At 37.7% G+C, this 22,630-nt stretch overlaps 1 protein-coding gene across 5 annotated transcripts in view; it reads right to left on the bottom strand.

Moving 5' to 3' along the window:
- Positions 1-8,407: 8,407 nt before the first annotated feature.
- Positions 8,408-22,630, bottom strand: part of LOC111151084 (lysophospholipase like 1) — a 35,043-nt gene continuing 20,820 nt past the window's right edge. For 2 of the 5 annotated variants that reach the window (XM_022508837.1, XM_022508836.1), the window contains 3 exons: positions 21,251-21,420; positions 9,742-9,857; positions 8,408-8,729 (listed from right to left, as the gene is read on the bottom strand). In XM_022508837.1, the coding sequence (XP_022364545.1) occupies positions 8,490-8,729; positions 9,742-9,857; positions 21,251-21,420 (526 nt within the window). In that variant the 3' untranslated portion in view covers positions 8,408-8,489. Of the gene's footprint in view, positions 8,730-9,741; positions 9,878-21,250; positions 21,421-22,630 lie in introns of all 5 variants that reach the window. The other 3 variants (XM_022508839.1, XM_022508840.1, XM_022508841.1) reach the window with 2 other exon arrangements.

The following is a 22,630-nucleotide window of genomic DNA, read 5'->3' as shown; positions in this document are numbered from 1 at the left end:
ACTCATTGCCTCCTCAACATAGCTACCCGTTTTGCCTCTTTTGAGAAGCAGGTCTTAGTTTGAGAAGGGGCTCTTGTTGAAGCTGAGTGCCTGACCCCTGAAAGAACTGTGACTATAACCTGACATTTCTATTTTGGGGTGGACTGACTCAACCTCAATGACTAACAGAGTCAAAAGGATCCAGTAATGGAAATGGTACATTCAGGAATGCAGCCGGCCTGGCCTCCGAGGCATCTTGGCTCCACATGAGCAGATGGCAGTTGTTCCACTCCAGCACCTGAAGCAAAATCACTGGCTCAGTGAGGCCCTGGGTTCCCAGCGTCTCCCTACAGTGCTGGGGCTTGCTTCACTGATGGTTTGGCTAAGCTGAAATCGGAGGGTGTCCACTGGGCAGCTCCAACCGTTCAGCCTCAGGGCCAACTGTTCAGACCTGAAAATGGCCACAGTCATTCCATTCAGTGGGCAGAACTCAAGCCTGTTCTTACAGCTCTGACAAATCCTACCCTTGGTAAACCTCATTATATTTTTACTAACTCTGAGGTTGTTGCCATGGCCTATTTGGACTATCACTTGGAAAAGTATAGACTGGGAGATTAATGACACCCTCTTTGGCACTGCTCACTGAGGAAACACATAGTGACTGCTGACTGAATGTTCTGGGTCACTCCTGTAGCTGGACCTGTTGACACCGACTGGAATCGAACTGCTGGTTGAGTCTGCCCTACCCAGACTGCCACTGTTGCTTACCCGAACCATCATTATACCAGACATGGTAACCCATCAACCATTCTACTGGGTACAGAGTAAAAGGTTCTGTTTGAAAAGCAGAGGCTACCATTACGTGCCCAATTCTGAGTCCTAACAAAATTTGATCCAGTTGCCTCTCAGGGCAGGTAAACCACACAGCAGGGAGCATTGCCTGAACTTGCTCCCAACACATGAATTACAACTGATCTTCGACCTGTTCTTGGGGTAAGTGGTGCCTTACTGCTGTCAACCCCTTTTCAGGTTGTGTTCCTGTTCCAGTCTGATAAGCCTATACTGGCTGTACTATTGTGGCTTGTGAAAGTAATCTGAGAGATATTTTTGGTTTATATTTCTGGACCACTTCCAACCTGACAATGGTGTGCCTTTTATCACAAAACAATTCAACAATGGGCTGAAAGGTAAGTATTTGATGGACTTTTCGCATTCCCTGCAATTCACTGGGATCTGATCTTCCTGAGCATTGGGGCCTTCTCCTCAAGAACTGACTCAAAAATGTCTGGCTGGGGACGCCTGGGTGGCTCACTTGGTTAAGCAGCTGCCTTCGGCTCAGGTCATGATCCCAGCGTCCTGGGATCGAGTCCCACATCGGGCTCCTTGCTCATCAGGGAGCCTGCTTCTCCCTCTGCCTCTGCCTGCCATTCTGTCTGCCTGTGCTTGCTCTCTCTCCCTCTCTCTCTCTCTGACAAATAAATAAATAAAATCTTGAAAAAAAAAAAAATGTCTGGCTGGCTCTACTTCTGTCACTTTCCTCCAGTCCACATACCTTAGTAAGGCAGTTTGGTCGATGAATGCAACAGTCCTCAAAAAGGGATAATCTCTTCTCTGCTGTTTTATGAATTAGAGTCAAAATGAAAGTGTTGGGAGATTGTATAGAACAGTTTTGAAAATTCAGGATTCCTCCTGATCATTCCTGATTATGATTCATTCTTCTTCTTTTCCCTAATGACAACCTGAGGTTGATTTGTTTGGTCCACTCTCTGGGAAGCTGCTTAACCAAAAGGAGACAAGGGATTCAAATTGATTTTGGCTCACAGATAAGAATTTATTTGTTGCATTGATATGGTCTTAGATCAAAAAGATAATCACTAACTCTTTGAGTACAAGTGCTTACCAAGCCTTGCTACAGTAGTCCATGTGGGGCCAGATTGGGGGGCCCACAATGGGTCTCTAAGTTTTATAAAACGCCCTTGTCCCTCTTGTACCCAGCCCTTCCAGATGAAAGGTCTGGGTATAAGGAGGGAACAACTGGCAAGTAGTGGAATTACAGCTACTGGGATGGGACATAGTTATATATAAATGGAGGGAAAGCAGCAATTCCGGAAACTGAGAATATCTGACCCCAGAAGCTTCTGGGGAAAAAAAGATTTTGAGCACTGTCTTTGAGAATGGCTGGAGCTTTCCTGAAGATGTAGAACAACTTAGTATGGTTTTCCCAAACTGTTACAAGCACCTTAAAATTTAAGTCACTGCTGGGCCTGCCATTTCTCAACAGAGGACTCAAAATTTGATTGCCATTCTTCTTAACATTACTAAGAAGACTTTGGAAACGGTAAAGGATGGCCCGGGTTCTAAATCCTTCCCTTACAAAAAAATAAAAAACACCTATCAACACATCTTTCTTATTTCCCACACCCATTCCCATAGCTGTCACTTGTTCATTTTATGGTGTGGACAAATGCCACCAAGCTGGTGATGTGCACAAACAGCACAGAGTGACTGCCCCCTGGGCATTCTCTATAAAGGCAGGAACTAGACTCAGTTATTGAACAGAACTTGAAACTGTAAGGCTAGACAGCTAGACAGGAATTCACATTGGAGACACTGTCACCTGTGCCCTTGACTGATGGAGGTCCCATTTTAGGAGGGCTAACAATTGTAAAGTAGGTGTTAACTCTTCTTTCTGGAACACATGGTGACTTTCATCCATGTAAGACATTTTCAAGTGTTTTCATGAGTAGCTCATATAGATCCCACATGACTGTAGAGATCGCTCCAAAATGAAGTTACCCCTGTTATTCATGAAAGCTTTCTAGAGAGGATAACCAATTTGCTATTTATGTATAGCCTAAGGGCTCTAATCTTTACAATGGGATCCACTCATCCAATTAAAAAATTCGGTAAGAAATTTGTGCCTGTCTTTAGCTAAAATGCTCAAAGATTACTCCTCGTTTCTGGAAACATTCAGCGCCAATTCAAATCATGGCTATGGGGTTGTAGAGGACACGCTGTCCTAGATGATCTCCTTGTAGACCAAGATGGAGTCCATGTAATTGCTCATATATCCTGTGATGCTTGGACTAATGCTAATGACAAGTGGAAAGGGCAATATAGAAACTTAAGGAGAAGGACAGCTGGCCTCCCAAGGAAAACTCTAAATGGTCATGAGATTTGTTCAGTTGGATGGGACCAGAACCTGGTGGACACAGCTGAGGTCAGTGCTACAGGGGGGCCTCATTCAAGTTTGTAGAGTCCTGTTCATAGCAGTCTTAATTCAGTGTTGTATGGAACAAATGTGGTTACAGCCAAATGGCAGAATTTAACAAATATGACAAGAGACAGCTCATGCATGTAACCCTCAGTGTAGGAATATGCTAAACTTACTTCAGAAGAGTTTACACATGTACACCCACAGAAACCTATTTTTAAGGAGCAAACTGGGACGTAATATTAAAATATGTATGACAGCACATTTCTTCTCTGTAAATACAGTTCTAACTTTTCATGTGTTGAAATTACTCCAAGTCAGTCTTATGAACTGACTTTATGTACCATGTAATCTGAATTTTCTTGAAATATCTGCATGCTTTTCACATTGAAATGTTTGCATGGCTTTGGTAATTCTGTCCTCATATCAAGAAATCCCTTTTATATGATAAAGACTTTCTGCCTAAATACATTCTGGCTAAACGGTATCTGGACATTCTCTTTTACATATCAAAGTACCACACATTATCCATAGCCAAATTGTCATTCTGCTTTATATTTTGCTCTCAGTTCATTTTGTTATACTTCAATTGAAATATTCAACTGCAATTGCACTACTGGGTATTTACCCCAAAGATATAGATGTAGCGAAAAGAAGGGCCATCTGTACCCCAATGTTTATAGCAGCAATAGCCACGGTCGCCAATCTGTAGAAAGAACCAAGATGCCCTTCAACCGACTAATGGATAAGGAAGAGGTGGTCCATATACACTATGGAGTATTATGCCTCCATCAGAAAGGATGAATACCCAACTTTTGTAGCAACATGGACGGGACTGGAAGAGATTATGCTGAGTGAAATAAGTCAAGCAGAGAGATCAATTATCATATGGTTTCACTTATTTGTGGAGCATAACAAATAACATGGAGGACATGGGTGGGGGTGGGAGGTTGGGGGAACAAGGTGGTGAGTATTAGGGAGGGCACGTATTGCATGGAGCACTGGGTGTGGTGCAAAAACAATGAATACTGTTACGCTGAAAAGAAATTAAAAAAAAAAAGAAATTAGCATAAATACTCCCCCAAAAAAGAAATACTCAACTTCCTATAAAAAATACATTTAAGCTCCTTACCACTGATGATGATCTTTCTTATTCCAATTTCAGTTGAGAAAAAATACTACCAATAAACATTTGGCTTCACTTACAGATCATAAAAGTAATAAAGCACACTACAAAAATTCAAACAGAAGAAAGAGTAAAAAGTGCAAGTTTCCATTCACTCGTATCCTAGCTTTCTCTCTCCTTCCTTGCAAAATTCCAATCTCCCCAACATGAAGGTATATAATTCATTGTGATGCTGATTTACATTTTCTTCTTCTTGCCATTTTTCTTCTCCCACAGAAGAAAGGACCACAGCTATTTCAATTCCTTTGCCTTCAAAATGTTTCTGCGGGTAAAGCAACAGCAAGGTTTGGGATGGGACAGGAAAGGAATGACTGAGTGGTTTCCGTAGGAGGACACTTTAAACCCTGGTGTTTCCAGCCTTAGCATATTTTTCTCAGGCTCAAAAACCGGGCTTTAAGAGACCACATGCATATGGACAACAGGGACCTCAAGATTAGTGAGTACTGGAGCCTGGAGGACCTCCCCTGAACATACTGCTCAGGATAACACAATGGATATCTTACTGGCCCAATGGGGAGGGGACCAGAATTGGACTGAAGGTTATAGCCACGTAAAATTTTAGATCTATCCTCCATGCATGGATCTATTTGTGGAGCTGCATTTATAACCATACTAACTAGTACTAGTAATGCCTTGAATTTAATATATATATAACTTAATATATATAATATTTTATATAATATATATTTAATATAATATAATTTATATAATATATATTATATATTTTATAAATATGTATATATAAAATATCATTTAGCCAGAATGTGTTTAGGCAAAAAGTCTTTATCATATAAAAGGGATTTCTTGATATGAGGACAGAATTACCAAAGCCATGCAAACATTTCAATGCCAAAAGCATGCAGATATTTCAAGAAAAAAATATATAACATATAATATTATATTTAATATAATATGTTATGTATATATGATATATATATAATTTTATTTATTTGACAGAAAGAGACACAGCAAGAGAGTACACAAGCAGTGGGAGAGGGAGGAAGGAAAAGCAGGCTTTCCAATGAGCAGGACCCTGAGATCATGACCTGAGCTGAAGGCACACACTTAACCGACTGAGCCACCCAGGCACCTCTGTTTAACTTATATTAAAGACTTTTACATAGACTATATAGCTTGATCTTCAGGCAATAATCTCAAAGAAGAGTATATTGTGGCAGAGGCTGAGGTTTATGCCAGAGTACATGATTAGTAAGTAACAGCCTAAGTATCAAAAAAAAAAAAAAATCTGGATTTCTTTCCTTAGACTCTATCTGGGATGTATACACTTGACACCGTTCTTTTTGCCAGGTGTATGTGGTACTCCCAGGGTAAATGCAGCCATAAGGGGTTTATGTGTGAGTCATACTGTGTATATTCAAGCTGAGACATTTAGAAGTTCAAGGAGTTGAAGGTCGTTAAAAGCTTGGGATAATTAAAACCCTGCACAGTCTTCTGTAAAGGGATTTTTGGATTTTATCAAATTTTATCAGTCTCTTTCTCTCTTCCACCCTCCCTCTTCACATTTAGAGTTGATAACTTTTTTTTTAAAGATTTTATTTATTTATTTGACAGACAGAGATCACAAGTAGGCAGAGAGGCAGGCAGAGAGAGGAGGAAGCAGGCTCCCCAATAAACAGAGAGCCCGATGCGGAGCTCGATCCCAGGACCCTGGGATCATGACCTGAGCCGAAAGCAGAGGCTTTAACCCACTGAGCCACCCAGGTGCCCCTAGAATTGATAACTTTGAATACAAGAAGAGTAAAGGGACTTTCTGCTTATGACCAAGATGGATATATACAAGGACCAGATTTATTCTTCAACCTGAAACAGCTCAACAGCTAAACCACGTGTAGGCTTCCGGATCCCGGACACTGGCAGCACAGGATGGTTCTTACGAAGCACAGATGAGGTGAGGTCTACAGATGCTCAGCTTACTGTGCGAAGGGAGCTTCTGGGCTGCAGTGTGAGGAGGGAGACCCCGAGGGAGCCAGGAGAGCCCGGAGCTTAGAGTTCACAGAGCAGAGTGTGAGAGAGCCACAGATCTACAGAGGTTCAGCCCAACTCCAGCACTAACCATCAGAGAGAGGTGTGGGAGGGGAGGGCAACCCACTGGGAACAGAGGAAACAACCACCGGGGCTCATGTGGTTCGTAGAACACACATGTCCCATGTGTGTTCTACGAACCACACTGTGAAACCTCACAGTCCAGCAAGTGTCAGCTTGAGTACTCACAATGCACTGCTTGAAGAGTGGGGCAAAGTCGGTCCTGGAAAAACAGGGCTCTGGAACCTCCTAAGAAAGCTTGAAGCCTGAAAGGATGAAACTGTTTCTAAGTACTTTCCAGGTAATTTAATTGCACTCAGTGACAAAGCTCCTATTTATAGAAATGCAAATAGCCCACTGCTTAATGAGGTAGAACTTACAATGCTTGGGATCTAATAAAAAAATCACGAGGCCTAGGAAGGAGGCAAGAAAATATCATCCTTAGTGGAAAGAGAGATCAATCAATAGAAACAAACTAACAAATGACCGAGGTGACAGACTCAATAAAGAATAGAACCATTGCTATTTATATCCCATATATTCTAGAAGGAGAATAAAGATATTAAATATAAAATGCAACAAATTAAACAGAACTTCTCTCTCTCTCTTTTTTTTTTTTAATCACAGATGGACAGTACCTTGGATAAAAAGTAAAGTAGGTAGGATTAATGATAAATTAAACATTGCAGAAGATCAATGAACTTGATACACAGTGGTAGAAACTATCCAAAATGAAATGCAGAGTGGAAGACCAAAAAAAAAAAAAAAAAAAGGAAAAGGGGGGAAAAAAAGGAATAAGTACCAATAAGCCTGAAGTCCCCTAAAAAAGAGAAGAGGAAGAGGCAAAAAAATTTTAGAAAATGCAGTGGCCAAAATGTCTCTAAATTTAATGAAAACTATAAATCCACAGATTTCAAAAGCAGAAACTCAACAAACACTTGGCACAAAAAAAAAAAAAAAAGGAGAAAACAACACCAAAGCACACCATAACCAAATTGCTTAAAACTAAAGACAGAAAAAATTGTAAATACAGTCATAGAAAAAAAAAACAGAAAAAATGCAAACTAGAAGATGATAATGTAAGATCTTTACAGTAATAAAAGGAAAAAATACCCTGTGAACCTAGAATTCTACATATCGTTAAAAAATGAAGGCAAAATAAGACTTTTTCAGACATACAAAAGTTGAAAGAATTTAATAGCTGCAGACCTGCATTATCATAAATGTTAAAGTATTTCAGGCAGAAGGAAAATGATATCATATGGAAATCTGGCACTTAAGGAATGAAGAGCGCTGGAAAAAGCAGATATAAAATAATTTTAAAATATTAAGCTTTAAAGGATAATTTAGTGTCACTTCCAGCCATTGATGTAACGTAGGAAATGAATCTATTCTTTCATCTGAAAGAACAACAACAAAAAAGGCAAAATACTGAAAACAAAGTTTTTCAAAGTACTGGACATCGGACAGGAAAGGACAGTGGTCTCTGATGGAAGGGGCAGGGAACAAGGTGAGCCCTATGCCCCAGCTTACTGCCTTCAGAGACCTCGCAGGCCACAGAGTGGAGAGAAAACACTTCATGCAGAGCTCAGAGGACCATATTTACTACTCAAAAGGTCTGCAATCGGAAGGGGAGATGAACCTTGAGAGACTGTGGACTCTGAGAAACTAACTGAGGGTTTTGGAGGGGTGGACGTGGGAGGTTGGGTGAGCCTGGTGGTGGGTATAGTGGAGGGCACGTATTGCATGGAGCACTGGGTGTGGTGCATAAACAATGAACTCTGGAACACTGAAAAGAAATAAAAAATAAATAAAATTTTTTTTAAAAGTCTCCAATTATTTACAAATATATCTGAAAAACAATCCACAGATGTTTGTCTAAATTAATATTTGCCATTGATAAGAGGATGCGACTCTCTGTAGTGCTAAGCATTTCAGTGACTAGTAAATAAATCAGTACACGTGATATTCATTAGTATTTTAATTATCATTTATCAAACTGTAATTTGGCAGTAAAAACCACTTTTCATGGAGACATGACATGTAGATGAGCAAATCTTCCCTGACTCATTCACGTTGCCTTTCCACTTCTCCCGGAAGCTTTGTAAGAATCCATGACTTCAGGTTTTCGAGCTCGGCTCTGCTTAGCTCATGGTAAACACCCGGGAAACTGTGAAACTTCGTGCTCACTCCTAGGGACCTTAACATCGAGTTTGTCTCCTCACCCCAAGAATGAAGAACTAACTCGTCTGCGGCACCGTGGCACTGAAATAATTCAGGGGGCACACCGTCGCCGTCCCGAAGAGCCTGGGAACGGGACACAGAAACGGAAATGTTTAAGAAATTCCCTGGGGCGCCTGGGTGGCTCAGTGGGTTAAGCCTCTGCATTCAACTCAGGTCATGCATGATCCCAGGGTCCTGGGATCGAGCCCCACATCGGGCTCTCTGGGCAGTGGGGAGCCTGCTTCCCCTTCTCTCTCTCTCTGCCTGCTTCTCTGCCTACTTATGATCTCTGTCTGTCAAATAAATAAATAAAAATCTTTAAAAAAAAAAAAAAAGAAATTCCCTAAAGGACATCATTCTGGGAAATCAGACAGGGCAGACAAAGGGCCACTCTACCCAAGCTTTACTGTTCCAAGGGAGAAAAGAGGCGGGCGTGGTGCCGTCTGGGGGATCCAGCTGGTTGCAGGTACCACGGGAGCTACCGTTAGTCCTGTGCAACCAGCAGTGACTCCACAGAGGACTGCCTCAAACATGGCAGAGTGTTTCCTGAAGAAACCGTGTAACTCGAGCAGACACACCTCTTCACGCAGGGTGGAAGGACGGAGGAAGACAGGGACAATTAAGGGAAAAACTACATTGTAGTTTTCATTCCTGTATCCGCCGTTTCTACTGCAGGTATGAAGTTACAGAGCGACGGACTGTATCCCTGTATTAGCCTGTTGCTATGAAACAGGCATCAGGAATGTGAGAGATTCTGTTTTGATTACATTCATGACATAAACAAACCTCGCTACAATCACCCATATTTTTATCATGGTGTAAGGGATACATATATATCATACATACAGATTCTTTTTATTCTTTCACCTTTGACGCTGAGCTTAACAATAGTCTTCCTATGGCATTTCCTGAACATTAATGACCAGCTGGAATTATTATTTAATATGACTATATTAAATAATATAATTGGGGATGGAGTCCCAGCAGTGCTTTGTGCACTGATGGTTACTGCCTAATTAACAATTTCGTCTTAGTTTCAACATGTGAATATTTTATGCTTGTTTGTTTTGTTTTGTTTTTAAAATCTGGAACTTACCTGGTAAACAGCAGATGTTTTATTAAGAAAACTAGAAAGAGCAAATACTCCTGCCACATCTTGATGATTTCTATATGCTAAATGCATTGCCATGCACCCTCCCATAGAAAATCCTCCTAAAGGAAGAAAAAATTCACTTATCAGAAGAAGTTGAATAAATGCGACAATAATTTAAAACAAGATACATCTGGGTCAGGCTTCCATGCATATTGTAAAATATTTGGAGACCTTTACAGAGATACAGTGCTAAAAAGTACAGTCTACTTTCGAGCTCATTAAAAAAATACTTAAAATGAGTAACACTGGTTCATCTAGGTCATCACTGGTAAAGAGACTTGTTGAAAGAGTTGGGGGGCACCTGGGTGGCTCAGTGGGTTAAAGCCTCTGCTTTTGGCTCAGGTCATGATCTCAGGGTCGTGGGATCGAGCCCCGCATCGGGCTCTCTGCTCAGCAGGGAGCCTGCTCCCCACCCCCCACGCCTGCCTCTCTGCCTACTTGTGATCTCTGTCAAATAAATAAAATCTTTTTTTTTTTAAAAAGAGTTGTAATTAAACAAAGAAATCATGCTCATTGACTAAACATATTTATCATAACTCAAAATACGAGTCAGCACAAGTGTTATTTAAACTTCTAATGTCCACTTACGTTTTGCTTATACTTGTATTATAGGAGTCCTCCCACTGCCACCAGAATTAATAACATGCACCTCTCTTACTTGCCAAGCTCCAAGCACCATGAAGAGTGACATTTCTCGTGCCTGCCTTATAAGAGATGTTTAGGGATCTTTTAGGGAAGATAATCAAAAATTTGGTGAGGGGCGCCTGGGTGGCTCAGTGTGTTAAAGCCTCTGCCTTCGGCTTGGGTCATGATTCCAGGGTCTTGGGATCAAGCTACGCCTCGGGCTGTCTGCTCAGCACGGAGCCTGCCTCCCCCCCTCTCTCTGCCAGCCTCTCTACTTATGATCTCTGTCTGTCAAATAAATAAATAAAATCTTAAAAAAATATTCGGTGAGCTAGTTAAAACATCTCTGATTTACAATATTGTTTTGGAAACTGACTTACGATGGTATAATTAAAAGATGTACCTATACAAACTTTTTCAAAAGATTAAAAAAAATAATTCATTTAACAAACTGTTATTGTCTTTCATGTGTCCGAACACTGTGCTAGCCACCGAAGATATGCAGACGAAAATACACAGTCCCGTGCTCCCCTCAGCAGCACACATACTAAATACACAGACCCTTGTCCTCGACGGGGCACCAGGGACATCACAGAATACGGAGCTAAGTATAAGATGTGGGGGCCCAACTTCAGGCTCGAGACCTGGAATGCTACTCCCCTGCTTGAGTGAGAGCTAAAAGGTGTCTTGTTTACATTTTGTGAGAAATAAATATAGTAAGTAAATCACACAGCCACACACTTATGGAAATATAAAAATATATACTGGTGTGGAATCCAGATCTCCTCATTTCCAGCCTCCTGCTTTATTTCACTTAACAAAGTGTAAAGCTGAATGCTTAAAGAAACTATAAATTTAAATTTACTACAATCTCTTTTTACGGATGAAGTGAACCAAGGCCCAAGATTGGGCGACCTGTTTAAGGATGGCGTCCCTAATTCTGGCTGTTAAGCTAGGACTTTTGGAATCCAGATTGTTTATAACAGACCTTAATGTACTCTCCACTATCCTCTAGTATTTATTCAAATAGAACTGCTTTTAAATTTTTTTATATTTTATTTATTTAATAATGTCTAATAATATTATTGGGCAGGGCAATAATATTATTTTGGACGCAGGATACAACGTATGAGTGAAGATTACTGAGGCTTGCGAAGTTTGGATTTTTAAGAAGTACATAATATGTAAATAATGACAATGTACGATGAATATTACATCTCTGGTTTCCAACATACCAGAAAGAAATAACAGGGCCTCAACAGCAGAAGTTCACCATGGATGAGAACCACCTGGAAGGCTCTTTCAAAATAACCCCCCACACCAGCCACAGATGCAGATACGTCTTAGAGATCATGAATGGGCTTGGCAGGGGACGAGCCCCATACACACCTTAAAATTGAGTGTGAAAGTTGCATATATGCATCAGATTCCCAAAAAGGTTAAAAACCACCGGACTGCATTACCTGTGGATGTGTACACTGATCAACAGGACATGCCCCACTTGGATATGCAGAGATTGCTGCAGACAAGATGAGTGTTTTCGGTAAACCCTCATTGCAAGTAAGCAGAGAGAATGTGATTCTTACCGGGTTTTGCTACAGTTCTAGTTATAGACTGCTCTTTTTCTTCTCAAGTTTTTCTATGTGATATAGTACGTGGGTTATAAAGCAAACACTCTGAAATAGAATTCTGACCAAGTTTTAATTTAGCAACTGTAAGTTAGTTCTCTAGATTTTGAAATCCTTGAGGATAAGAACCGTTCTGCCTCCCATGATCACACTGTGTTGCAAGTTTATGAGGAGCTCAGCGAAGTGTCCTCGCCCCCTGTTGCACATGTGCCCAGGAGGTGGCTTCCTCATCTCCTGTGCCCAGTGGTGAGTACACTTCCTGGTACACAGTGGTAACTCAGCAAAAGTCTGTTTAGCTGAGTTCTTAGAAACCATATATTATAGGATGAAAGTAATAAAAAGTTCATGAATGTCTCTTAAATTTATCATATTTAAAGGCACATGAAACTTTTTTTTTTTAAGATTTTATTTATTCATCTGACAGAGATCACAAGTAGGCAGAGAGGCAGGCAGAGAAAGAGAAGAGGAAGCAGGCTCCCTGCTGAGCAGAGAGCCCGATGCGGGGCTCGATCCCGGGATCCTGGGATCATGACCCGAGCCAAAGGCAGAGGCTTTAACCCACTGAGCCACCCAGGCACCCCCACATGAAACATTTTTTAATGTAAAGTCTGGTAGAAAGAGGACCCCAGTGAAATAAAGGGAAACCGAGTTTTAATCCTACGACACTCTAGATGTTGCCTTGGGGTAAATTATTTAAAACCGAGAATCTCATTTCCAGTAAGATTAGATAGTTGGACTAGATGATCTTTAGGGTTTCCACCAAGTTTTTATTTTTCAAAAGTTTTCATTTATTCATTTAAGAGAGAAAGAGAGACAGAGAATGAGAGAGCAAGAGAGAGCAACAGTGAGCACAATTTGGGAGGGGAGGGAGAGGCAGAGGGAGAAGCAGACACCCCACCGAGCAGAGAGCCTGAAGTGGGGCTCAATCCAAGGACCCTGGGATCATGACCTGAGCCGAAGGCAGAGGCTTAACCGACTGAGCCACCTAGGTGCCCCAGGGTTTCCACAAAGTTTTTTAAATCTATTATATACAAATGTTTAATAATCACTTGTAAAAGTCAAACAAAAAGGACTTTCAAAGTTTAGAGTTATTGTAAATACAGAAGTGTACTTTCAGTTTAAGATTAAGAATCTGTATCTCCCAGGATATGACCGCAGACTTCCTTCAAGTTCACAGAACCAATCCTAGCAAATGATTACTTCCTTCATCGCTTCAGATCTCCCCTCTTTTTCCAATTTACTTACAAAATGAATTCCAGGTTGCTTATAACCAAACACACTGTTCACAATAAAACTACAGCTTTAAAATGAGGGGGAAATGTGAGGGAGAGAGAGATGGGTTCCTGGTAGAATGAGAGGTAAAGAACGAAGGAGAGAGAGACACATATAATATGGGAGGGCAGCAGCAATTACGGGTACTTCTGGTCTTCCAACTGCTTCCTTGTAGCAAGACAACATTCTTTAACAGAAGGAATCATGCCAAATCCTACTGGAAACTTCTACTGGCATTGAATTCCTGGGTGGAATTTATCAAGGAGATCTTTATTAAACATCAAACTCAAAATCAGACATTACAATTACAATCAGACAGCTTCTTCTGCTCATGACTTTTATGTAAGTCTGGGACATAAAGCCTTAGCATTCAGTAGTCTATAAGGTTCATGTGAAGAGGGATTTTTGTCTTACTCACTGATGTCCCCTCCCTATGCTTAGAACAAGTGCCTGGCACATAGCAGGCATCTAGTAAGTATCTCATCAAATAAGTGAATAAATATAGGTTGTGGTTCTATAAAATTATATCTATAAGGGGACAAATTTGTATCATCAGGGAATGTGGCTCTTTGGCGATATGACTGGCTATAAAAGTAAAGCTTAGAAAAAAGCAAAAAAGTGTCCCCCAGCCAGATTTCTAAATCTGGCTCCTTAAAATTAAAGATTCCTAGACCCAGCGCCAGACCCTCTAACACAATCTCAAAGTACATGTCTAATTTTTAAAAGCTCTTCTACCTACACATCAAATGTATGAGAATCAGAGTCTTAGAAAAATACCAATGCCTGCAAGGCAGACGATTCAGGATTAGGTATTATGGGGAAGGAAAGAAAGTGAAAATATGGTCTTGATTTAAAAGAAACCGTATGTTATAGATACCAAGGCTGTAGGAACCAAGTTTTTATTTTTTGGAGAAATTCAAGAGCTTGAATTATATTTTTGCCAAATGTACCTAAGGAATATATTAACTATGACCAGTGTGACTAAGGAACTACATGTTTAATTTTATTTAATTTCAGCGAGTTCAAATTTAAGCCTAAATAGTCATGTGTGCTAAGGGCTATCATAGCGGATGATGAAGTTCCAGGTAATTTAAGCTGCATCAATGATCGAAAAAAGCTTCACAATTCATAACTGGAGCAAAAAGAAAACGTTTCATAAAGAGACGTTTCATAAAGACACGCTGAGGCTAGGATCATTAAATGTGATCTTTTAATATGACAGAGATTTAAAAATCACAAGATAAAAGGTGAATGAAACAGATTAGTAAGCAAAAACAACTTAGTTATTTTAAAATCATCCATACTGAGAAAATTTTACAGATTAAATTTCCCCCTCCACCATTTCATTCTTATTGACCAGCATAACCTAATCACTTTGTGTGGTTTCAGAGCCCCCTGAATGAAACCAGCCTAACAAGAACAAAACCAAAGATAAGAAACCATTTTCCATTTGAGACGTCATTATGAACAGATATGAGTGCGTCCTGCAGATTCTGAACCTCACGTTCGATACTCATAATTCATAGTGAAAATGAATGTGCTCACTGAAATCTTATTATTTAAACATTTACTCTAAGCCCCTTACCCAATTATAATGTTGTGAGGTAATCTATTTCTCACCAGTCATCTTTGACAATACAATCACCTTTAGCATCACAACTTATTATGAAAAGGGACTTTGTGTATTTTTTTCTAATAGAAGGAAATTTAACACAAAAGACTAGTTATTTGAATTTAATTTCCATCTAAATGTCTAAAATGCAATCTAAAATATACTATTCAATAAGTAAATACCAAATAGTAAACTCATTGTAGTAATGGTTACAATGTGTATTTATAGTCGCTGGCAAAGTATTAAAATGTCAAGAGTTAACATTTCAACATACATTTAAGATTAACAAGCTGAATAAAACATGTTAAAAAATAATAAACCTAGCTTTTATGAAATTTTTAAATAAAATAAACCAGAAACAATGTATTAAAAAAAAAAAAAAACTATCCTGGGAAAATGAATCTATCTGAAAACAAAATCCAGAGGAAAAAAATACTTACAAATTCAAGTTTACCATCAATTAAACAGAACTTTTAGCATGTAATAAAATCTACCCTCCCTTCAAATTTCAACAACTCTTCCATTTAACTTATATGTTATAGTTATTCAGACTATAAACTGTGATAAAGTCTCAAAAGATTTGGGAATATCTATTTGTCTATTTTCTCTGATATTTACAGGGTAAACAAAATACTTATCATCTTCCAGAAAAAGCTGTTGAAACAGGACTTCCAAGCCTTTAAAGTTCTACTTGTTGTTGAAGAAACACAAGTTGTTTAATGAAGATACACACACACACACACACACACACACACACACACACACACATATATGAAAAGAAAGTAGGAATCTGCTATCATTTCTCAAGTTTTAGCTCAAGAAAGAGCTAAAAGTTTCAAAAGAAACTTGTGTAAGGTCAGGACGAAGGGAGACTGGAAATTTTGGTGCTCATCTTCATCTTGGTCATTGCAATTGTCCTTTCATTTTTATTTTAAATATTATAAAATTAATACACTGATATATATCCAGTGTATAAAGTGTTTACATCATACAGGCAGAAATAAAATGAGTCATCCAAAATTTCACTACTCATACATAATTCTGACATATTTTTAAAGTTCATTTTAATAGTTAAACACTCAATATATAATTTTTATACCTTACTTTTTCTTTCATATCATACTGACTTAAGTCTTTCAACAGAATTTAAAAAAACATAACTTTATTCATTGAGCACACACTCATAATGTTCATTCTATGTGTATATACAGTATTTAATAATTACATAATATTCAATTGTATTAATAGACCATAATTCCCTTAACCATTTCTCTCATGATAGGTATTTAGAACATCCACATAAATTACTCAGGTGTAATTCCAGGATTACTTGATTCTCCCTGCTTCAAAATTCTGACAGTATGCTCATATTATCAAAATTCTTGTAATCTGGTTATATCATTAGTCAGATTCTAGATGTCCTAGATCAAAGTTAAACCCTAAATTTTATCACTTTGTCTTAAACAAATTGTCACCACCTAGTGGCCGAAAAAGGAATCCCATCCTGGTACAAAGGTGACGAAGTCAAAGGATCTGGGTTCTAGTCCCAACTAGATTTTATGTTAGCTAGAATCTCTTTGGATTTTAGGTTTTTTTGTTGTTGTTGTTTTGTTTTGTTTTTAAATATCAGAAATTAGAATAATAATTTCCTGTTTTACCTGTCACAAGGCTCAAAAGAGATACTGTGCATGAAAACCTTATAATTTAAACACTATCTGAAAATAAAACAATATGATGTATAATAATGGCAATTTAAAAACTGTCAAGTGTAATATAAATGTGAACTATTTTAGTACTATTACTACTATGTGTACTTTTAAAGCACAGCAGTACACATGGGAAAAATTATATACCTTTCTTCATTTTGATTTCCCACATTATACAGAAACATACAAGAAGGAAATGAGTTTCAACACTGATATTAACAGAGAGGCAGAATGTAGTACTATGAATTTGCTTACATTCTGCACAATGGACACTCCCCACATTAATAAAACAAGAAGACAGAATAATATAACATTATTAATAATTTTCTCAGGCTACAAGATTTGAACCAACTGATTTATTATAGTAACTATATTATCAACAATCAGAAACTGATTTAAAGTCACTATTTTACTGCTCGTTTCCCCTAACTTTTATCACACCCTCTGTAGAATCATGAGTGGTACAAATACATAAAATTAAATAAATAAGCTTTCTTATGCCTGATAGTCTTAATGTACAGAGTGAGGATTCACAAACGTCTCTAAGAACACACTGGTGTTCCTTGACCATCTCCTCTATCTGACCCCAGCACTAGGACAGTTAGTGAACTTTTTGTCTAGCTCTTCCTATTTAACCAAAGTTAATTTATTTTTTCCATTAAGAAAGCAATATATTTCCACTGATGACTAGAAAATCAAGATTTGTTTTCATAGGTAATGCCTGCAGTGGACTATCATGTCCTTCAGTAAAAACCTTACTCATCTTTGTGTTCCCTAAATCTGTAAACAGTGGCTGTGTTAATCACTGTCATTCTCTTGGACCTACTGCATTTGCCTTGTAGCTGTTCTCCAGGTCTTCAGACTGGCCTGCCCGCCACCATACCACCATGTTGCCAGCATAAGCTTTCTGAAATGCACATTCCATCCCGTCATTCTCTGCATCTAATTCAAAAATCCTTGGGGACTGGAGTGCATACTAAACTAGTATATTCTGAGAGATTCTAACTGTGCCCTTCTTTTCTTCCATGAATGTGCTTCCCTCTTTGTTTACCAGTCGTATTCTTACGCATTCTTTAAAACTCAGCTGGAGAGTCCTCTCTTCTAAGAAACAGTCCCTAACTCTCCCAAAGATCACCTGTTTTTCCTGACTGCTCACAATGCAGCTTGTAACACACTTTCACAATACATCGTATTAGAGCACCTTACTTCTGCATCTCCCTCATTAGGCTGTAAAATTTTTGAAGTTTTCTTGGTATTCCAAGACTTAACATTTTTATTAACAATTTGGAGATCAAATTTAGTATGAGAAGTACCATCTTTGACCTGATCGAGCTAGGTACACTATCCAAAAGCAGTTTGGCAAATATAAATTATTAAAACAATTGTTTTTAAAACTAGGGTTAAAAAAAAAAAAACACTCATCAAAATAAAACCACAGACAACGGATAGGCTCCCACCTACCCGAATACAGAAAATAGTGTTGCTTTACAAAGCTACACCGGTTGCAGATATAATCTTAGAGATAAGGGTTCCATGAGCATATACTGTATGATATTAAATCAGAAATTTTATCCCATATTAAACAAAATCAATAAAGATAACAATTTTTGTACCTATTATCTCCATATTTTTCCTTTCTGATCCTAAAATTCTCTGGTTTTTCCTTTTACAATTTTTTGAAAATAACCCAACCTTACTGTGGTGCATATGTGTGTCTGTAATAAAAATTGTTCAAGATCTTAAGCGCATTTTTCTTCAACTACCCATTGAATCCCTCCTTCATTAACATGTTATGAATGCACTTAAATCTTACTTCACTTAAAATGTACCATAATAGACACACAAAAGTATAAAAACCAGTAGAAAAATATTAAGCAGTAACTTCTGTTTAAGTAATCTATGAAAAAGAAAGGGAAACACAGCATGTCCACCACTGAGCAAAATGAAGACAGCTGGTGGGGAAGGAGCAGTGAGCTACCTGAGTCTCCCGGGGGCGGGCCTAACCCAGTAGGGCCTTTCTGCTGTTTGGAGTGACCCTGGCATAAGGGCTATAAAGATTATTTAATAACAGCAAGAAACCGGTCTCAACATTACGTGCCAGACACGTTTCTAAGATGGTAGGAGTTGACTAGTTCAATCATCGCAACTCTGTAAGAGAGCTACTATTATTGTCATCCAAGCACAGAGGCTAAGGGGATTCTGTACCTATAAAGTCATGAGTCTAGGGTTGCAAACCTGCAGGCCGAGCCCAGAGCCCAAGCTCTTGCTTGTGGTATATACCACCATCAGCTGCAATTATGATTCACACAACGCAGGGGATGCACGTACACACACTCGAACACAGCAGTGACACTGCTTCTTGTGCCACATTTTCAAATAAATGGGTGGTTCGGTTAGGTCCATAAGACAAGCAAATAACAACCACAGCAAAAAGATCTCCACAGGATTAGAATGGTATTTCCTTTCTGCATTAAGAGTTAACCCACGTAAAGAATCCTAGACACAAAAAAGGAGTTATAACGAATATAAATATATTTTTTAAATATATATATAGTTATGATAATATACCATGGTTTTATATAGGTAACTATCTGTAATATATAGTTATATTAATAACGAATATAAACATAACTAATGTTTTATCATAGTGTAAGAGGTCAAGGATCATGTGAATTTGGGGGACATGTTTAATGCTACGGAACCGTTCCTGAAGATTTATGTTCTTTGACTAGTGAAATGACTAACAATACAGGTAACAAGAACAAACCGCCTTGCATCTGCACCTTTGTGGTCTCTTTCACATCTCAAAGTAGGAAAGAAGCTTTTTTATAGAAGTTAATCAGCTCAACTCACAAATTCTAAAAAAATACCTTTTTTTCTTTCCCAGCTTTTTATATTCATAAAACAATGTGTAAATATTTTAATATGGCTTTACCATAAATTTCAAGTTTTATCATTTTATAATATAATCATCTACAAAGCTTTCAAAAAGAAATATTGTTATAAAGTCAATGGAATTCTGAGAAAATACTGACTATATTACTGATCGCTTTATAAACAAGACTATTTCTTAATAAAGTTCTCTTGGTACTTCAGAAAATTAACTAATACTTCCATGACATGGTAAAAAGAAAGCAAAATAAATTCCAGATGAATCAAAGAATTACATGTAAAAAAAAAAAAATTATAGAAAACCAGCAGAAAATTTGAGTATTTACCCAAGTTCTAGAGATTTTCTTAAACTGAGACCTTATTTGGAAAAGAAAAATCATAAGAGGAAAGAGTAACAGACAACTAAGAGAAGCTTTCCTGTGTAAAAATGTAACAAACAAAATTAGAAGGAAAATAACAAAGTAATTACAAATTAATTGCCTTATTTTTAGCAAATTTTTTCAAGACAATATTATCAATGAGGATATAATAAGATGGACATTCTAATAGGGGTGGTAGAAGTATCAATACATACAATTTTTTCATGAAAGGAATTTGACAACATGTATTAGAAGTCTTATACTGCCTCTCAACTCAATGACTAGTTTAGTACTTCAGTAAATACAAAGGAAGTTTATTAATTTACCCAAATCTTGTCTATACAGGATCCCAATGTGCATTTTAATGTTATTTAGAATATGACAGAGATAGCTAATTTGCTTTATATTTTCATCACTAAATACAACTCGCTATAAATTGGATAGTTATATTTGAAAATAAACTTCTTCACGAAAATATGTCCTGTACCATCTACACCCTATCCAACTAATCTCGTTTTCCTATGTATTACAGAAATAGATATTTTAATAGCTTATGTATTTAATATTTTAATATTTTATTTTATATTTGTATTTAATTAATATTATACAATATTTGTATTTTAATATTTCTTTTACAGAAAAAGCAAAGGGCATTAAGTAGAATAAACAGTTTATGTAAAGGTACTTTATATCTCCTTGGAAACAGAAATTGCTTAAGGTATTTTTTTTTGTTTGTTTTTTAAGATTTTATTTTATTTTTTTAATTTATTTGACAGACAGAGATCACAAGTAGGCAGAGAGGCAGGCAGAGAGAGAGGAAGGAAAGCAGGCTCCCTGCTGAGCAGAGAGCCCGATGCAGGGCTCGATCCCAGGACCCTGGGATCACGACCTGAGCCGAAGCCAGAGGCTTTAACCCACTGAGCCACCTGGGTGCCCCTGAAGGTATGTTTAACAGGAAGTTTACAAACACCCTACTCCTCTGATACTAACCACGAAGAGTTTACTTTTCATGAATTTGATATTTTGATGGCATATGCTACCTTAATCATGGCAATAGTTTAAACATATTTATAAAACTTAAGCTAACTAAAATAAAATATTTTAAAAACTAAAATGAATAATCTCTTAATTGAAAACTAAGCATGGAATTCTCAAATTATGTTATTATCAGAAAGAAAATAAAGTTTCATGAGCTGTCATTTAATATTTTTGAAACCCTTAACATGTAAACTCTATTTGAAACTATAAACAGGTCAAATGATATACAAGTGTTGCTAAATAATATTCCAAGTAAAGTTTAATGTATAAGAATAGAGCAAATTGAAAGAAATTTAAATTACCAACATTTAATGGTCTTACCTACTAATATTCTACTCTTCTTGATGCCACTTTTTACTTCATCCTCAATCAAATCTGTAAGCACTTGACACATTACGTTGATTGACTCAAGGTGTTCTGGGCAGTCATTAGATATTTTAAATCTGTCAAACCATACATTGGAGATTCCTCCTTTCATAGGAGTATATGGCCTGTTTAAAACCAAAACAAACAAAAAAAACAAAAGAGGAGAAGAAAACAAAGGGAAAGGGGATGTTATTAAAACGAATGTTTCAATTTCTAAAACACCAATGCGTTGAATAATTTCAATCTCCTCCAAGTTTTATCAGTTAAAGCGTTCATACTGAAAGCAGCCTCGTGCATATTGGACTAACTTGCCTATACTTACACTGATCCCATTAACATTTCCTAATGCCAACTCAAAATCCTTCCCTATTTGCCCCATCTTTTCAGATTCATAAATTCTCCAGAGAATTTCCATGAAAAAAGGAATTATACATAAAACATATAATTATATAATTAATATATATAGAGGGTGCATGTGTTTTGTTGTTGTTGTTTTTTTTTTCCTCTCCTGCTCGATTTGAATGATTGACTGATCAGGTCTACCTTTTTTTTTTTTTTCAATTTGTTTTGATTTACTTTAGTCCTTCACCCTCTTTAATGTAAGATCAATATTTTAGTATTCGTAACTAACTGAATAATGTTTAATATCTCAAGAGTGGGAAAAAATGATTCACCACAATGTTTTTAAAAGGTGGTTAATTTGTAGCACTTAAGTATGGAAAGATGAGTTAATAATTTCAGAGCTTTCTTAATCACATCCAGGTCATCCTTAGAATGAGGGCTCAATTTTTTTTCTTAAGAACTTTTTTTTTTTTTTTTGTCTTCTTAGGAACCTTCAAATGAGAATTTAATAGGGTACAGATAATCTTTGGAAGCACTCATCAAACAGCTCTTCCATACTGTTTGCATCACTGAGGTCTCAAACTGGGTGCCTCACTGGACTTAGGTTTTATGTGATCAGATGCTCTGAACTGGGTGCTCTGTTGAACAAGACCGATCTTACAAGATGCTTTATGTCTACATATGAGGTGAGATGGCTATACTATTAGTGACTCTTAACCCATTCATTGTCTGTTCCTACTCTGGAAAGCTCTGATAAAGTGAGTGAGTGTGTGTCTGTGGCAAGGTATTCCAAATGTTCTGTTTTAATCAATTACAATGGGGTTAAGGGTTCCTGTGTTCATATCCTATGTCAGTAAAGGTCAATGAAGGGGAACGAAAACAATCTTAGACATTCCTGTAAGCAAACATAGAGGTGTAGCAGGATACAGAAGATAAACATGGAGAACGAAGGTTTTCCAAAGATGAGGGATAGGAGGGTTCAATCAAAGAAAC

The sequence above is a fragment of the Enhydra lutris genome, unplaced genomic scaffold (assembly GCF_002288905.1).
Source record: "Enhydra lutris kenyoni isolate GAN:26980312 unplaced genomic scaffold, ASM228890v2 scaffoldscaffold25, whole genome shotgun sequence".
NCBI lineage: Eukaryota > Metazoa > Chordata > Mammalia > Carnivora > Mustelidae > Enhydra > Enhydra lutris.
The sequence above is the reverse complement of the archived record's forward strand: the minus strand, read 5'-3'. Positions and strand labels throughout refer to the sequence as shown.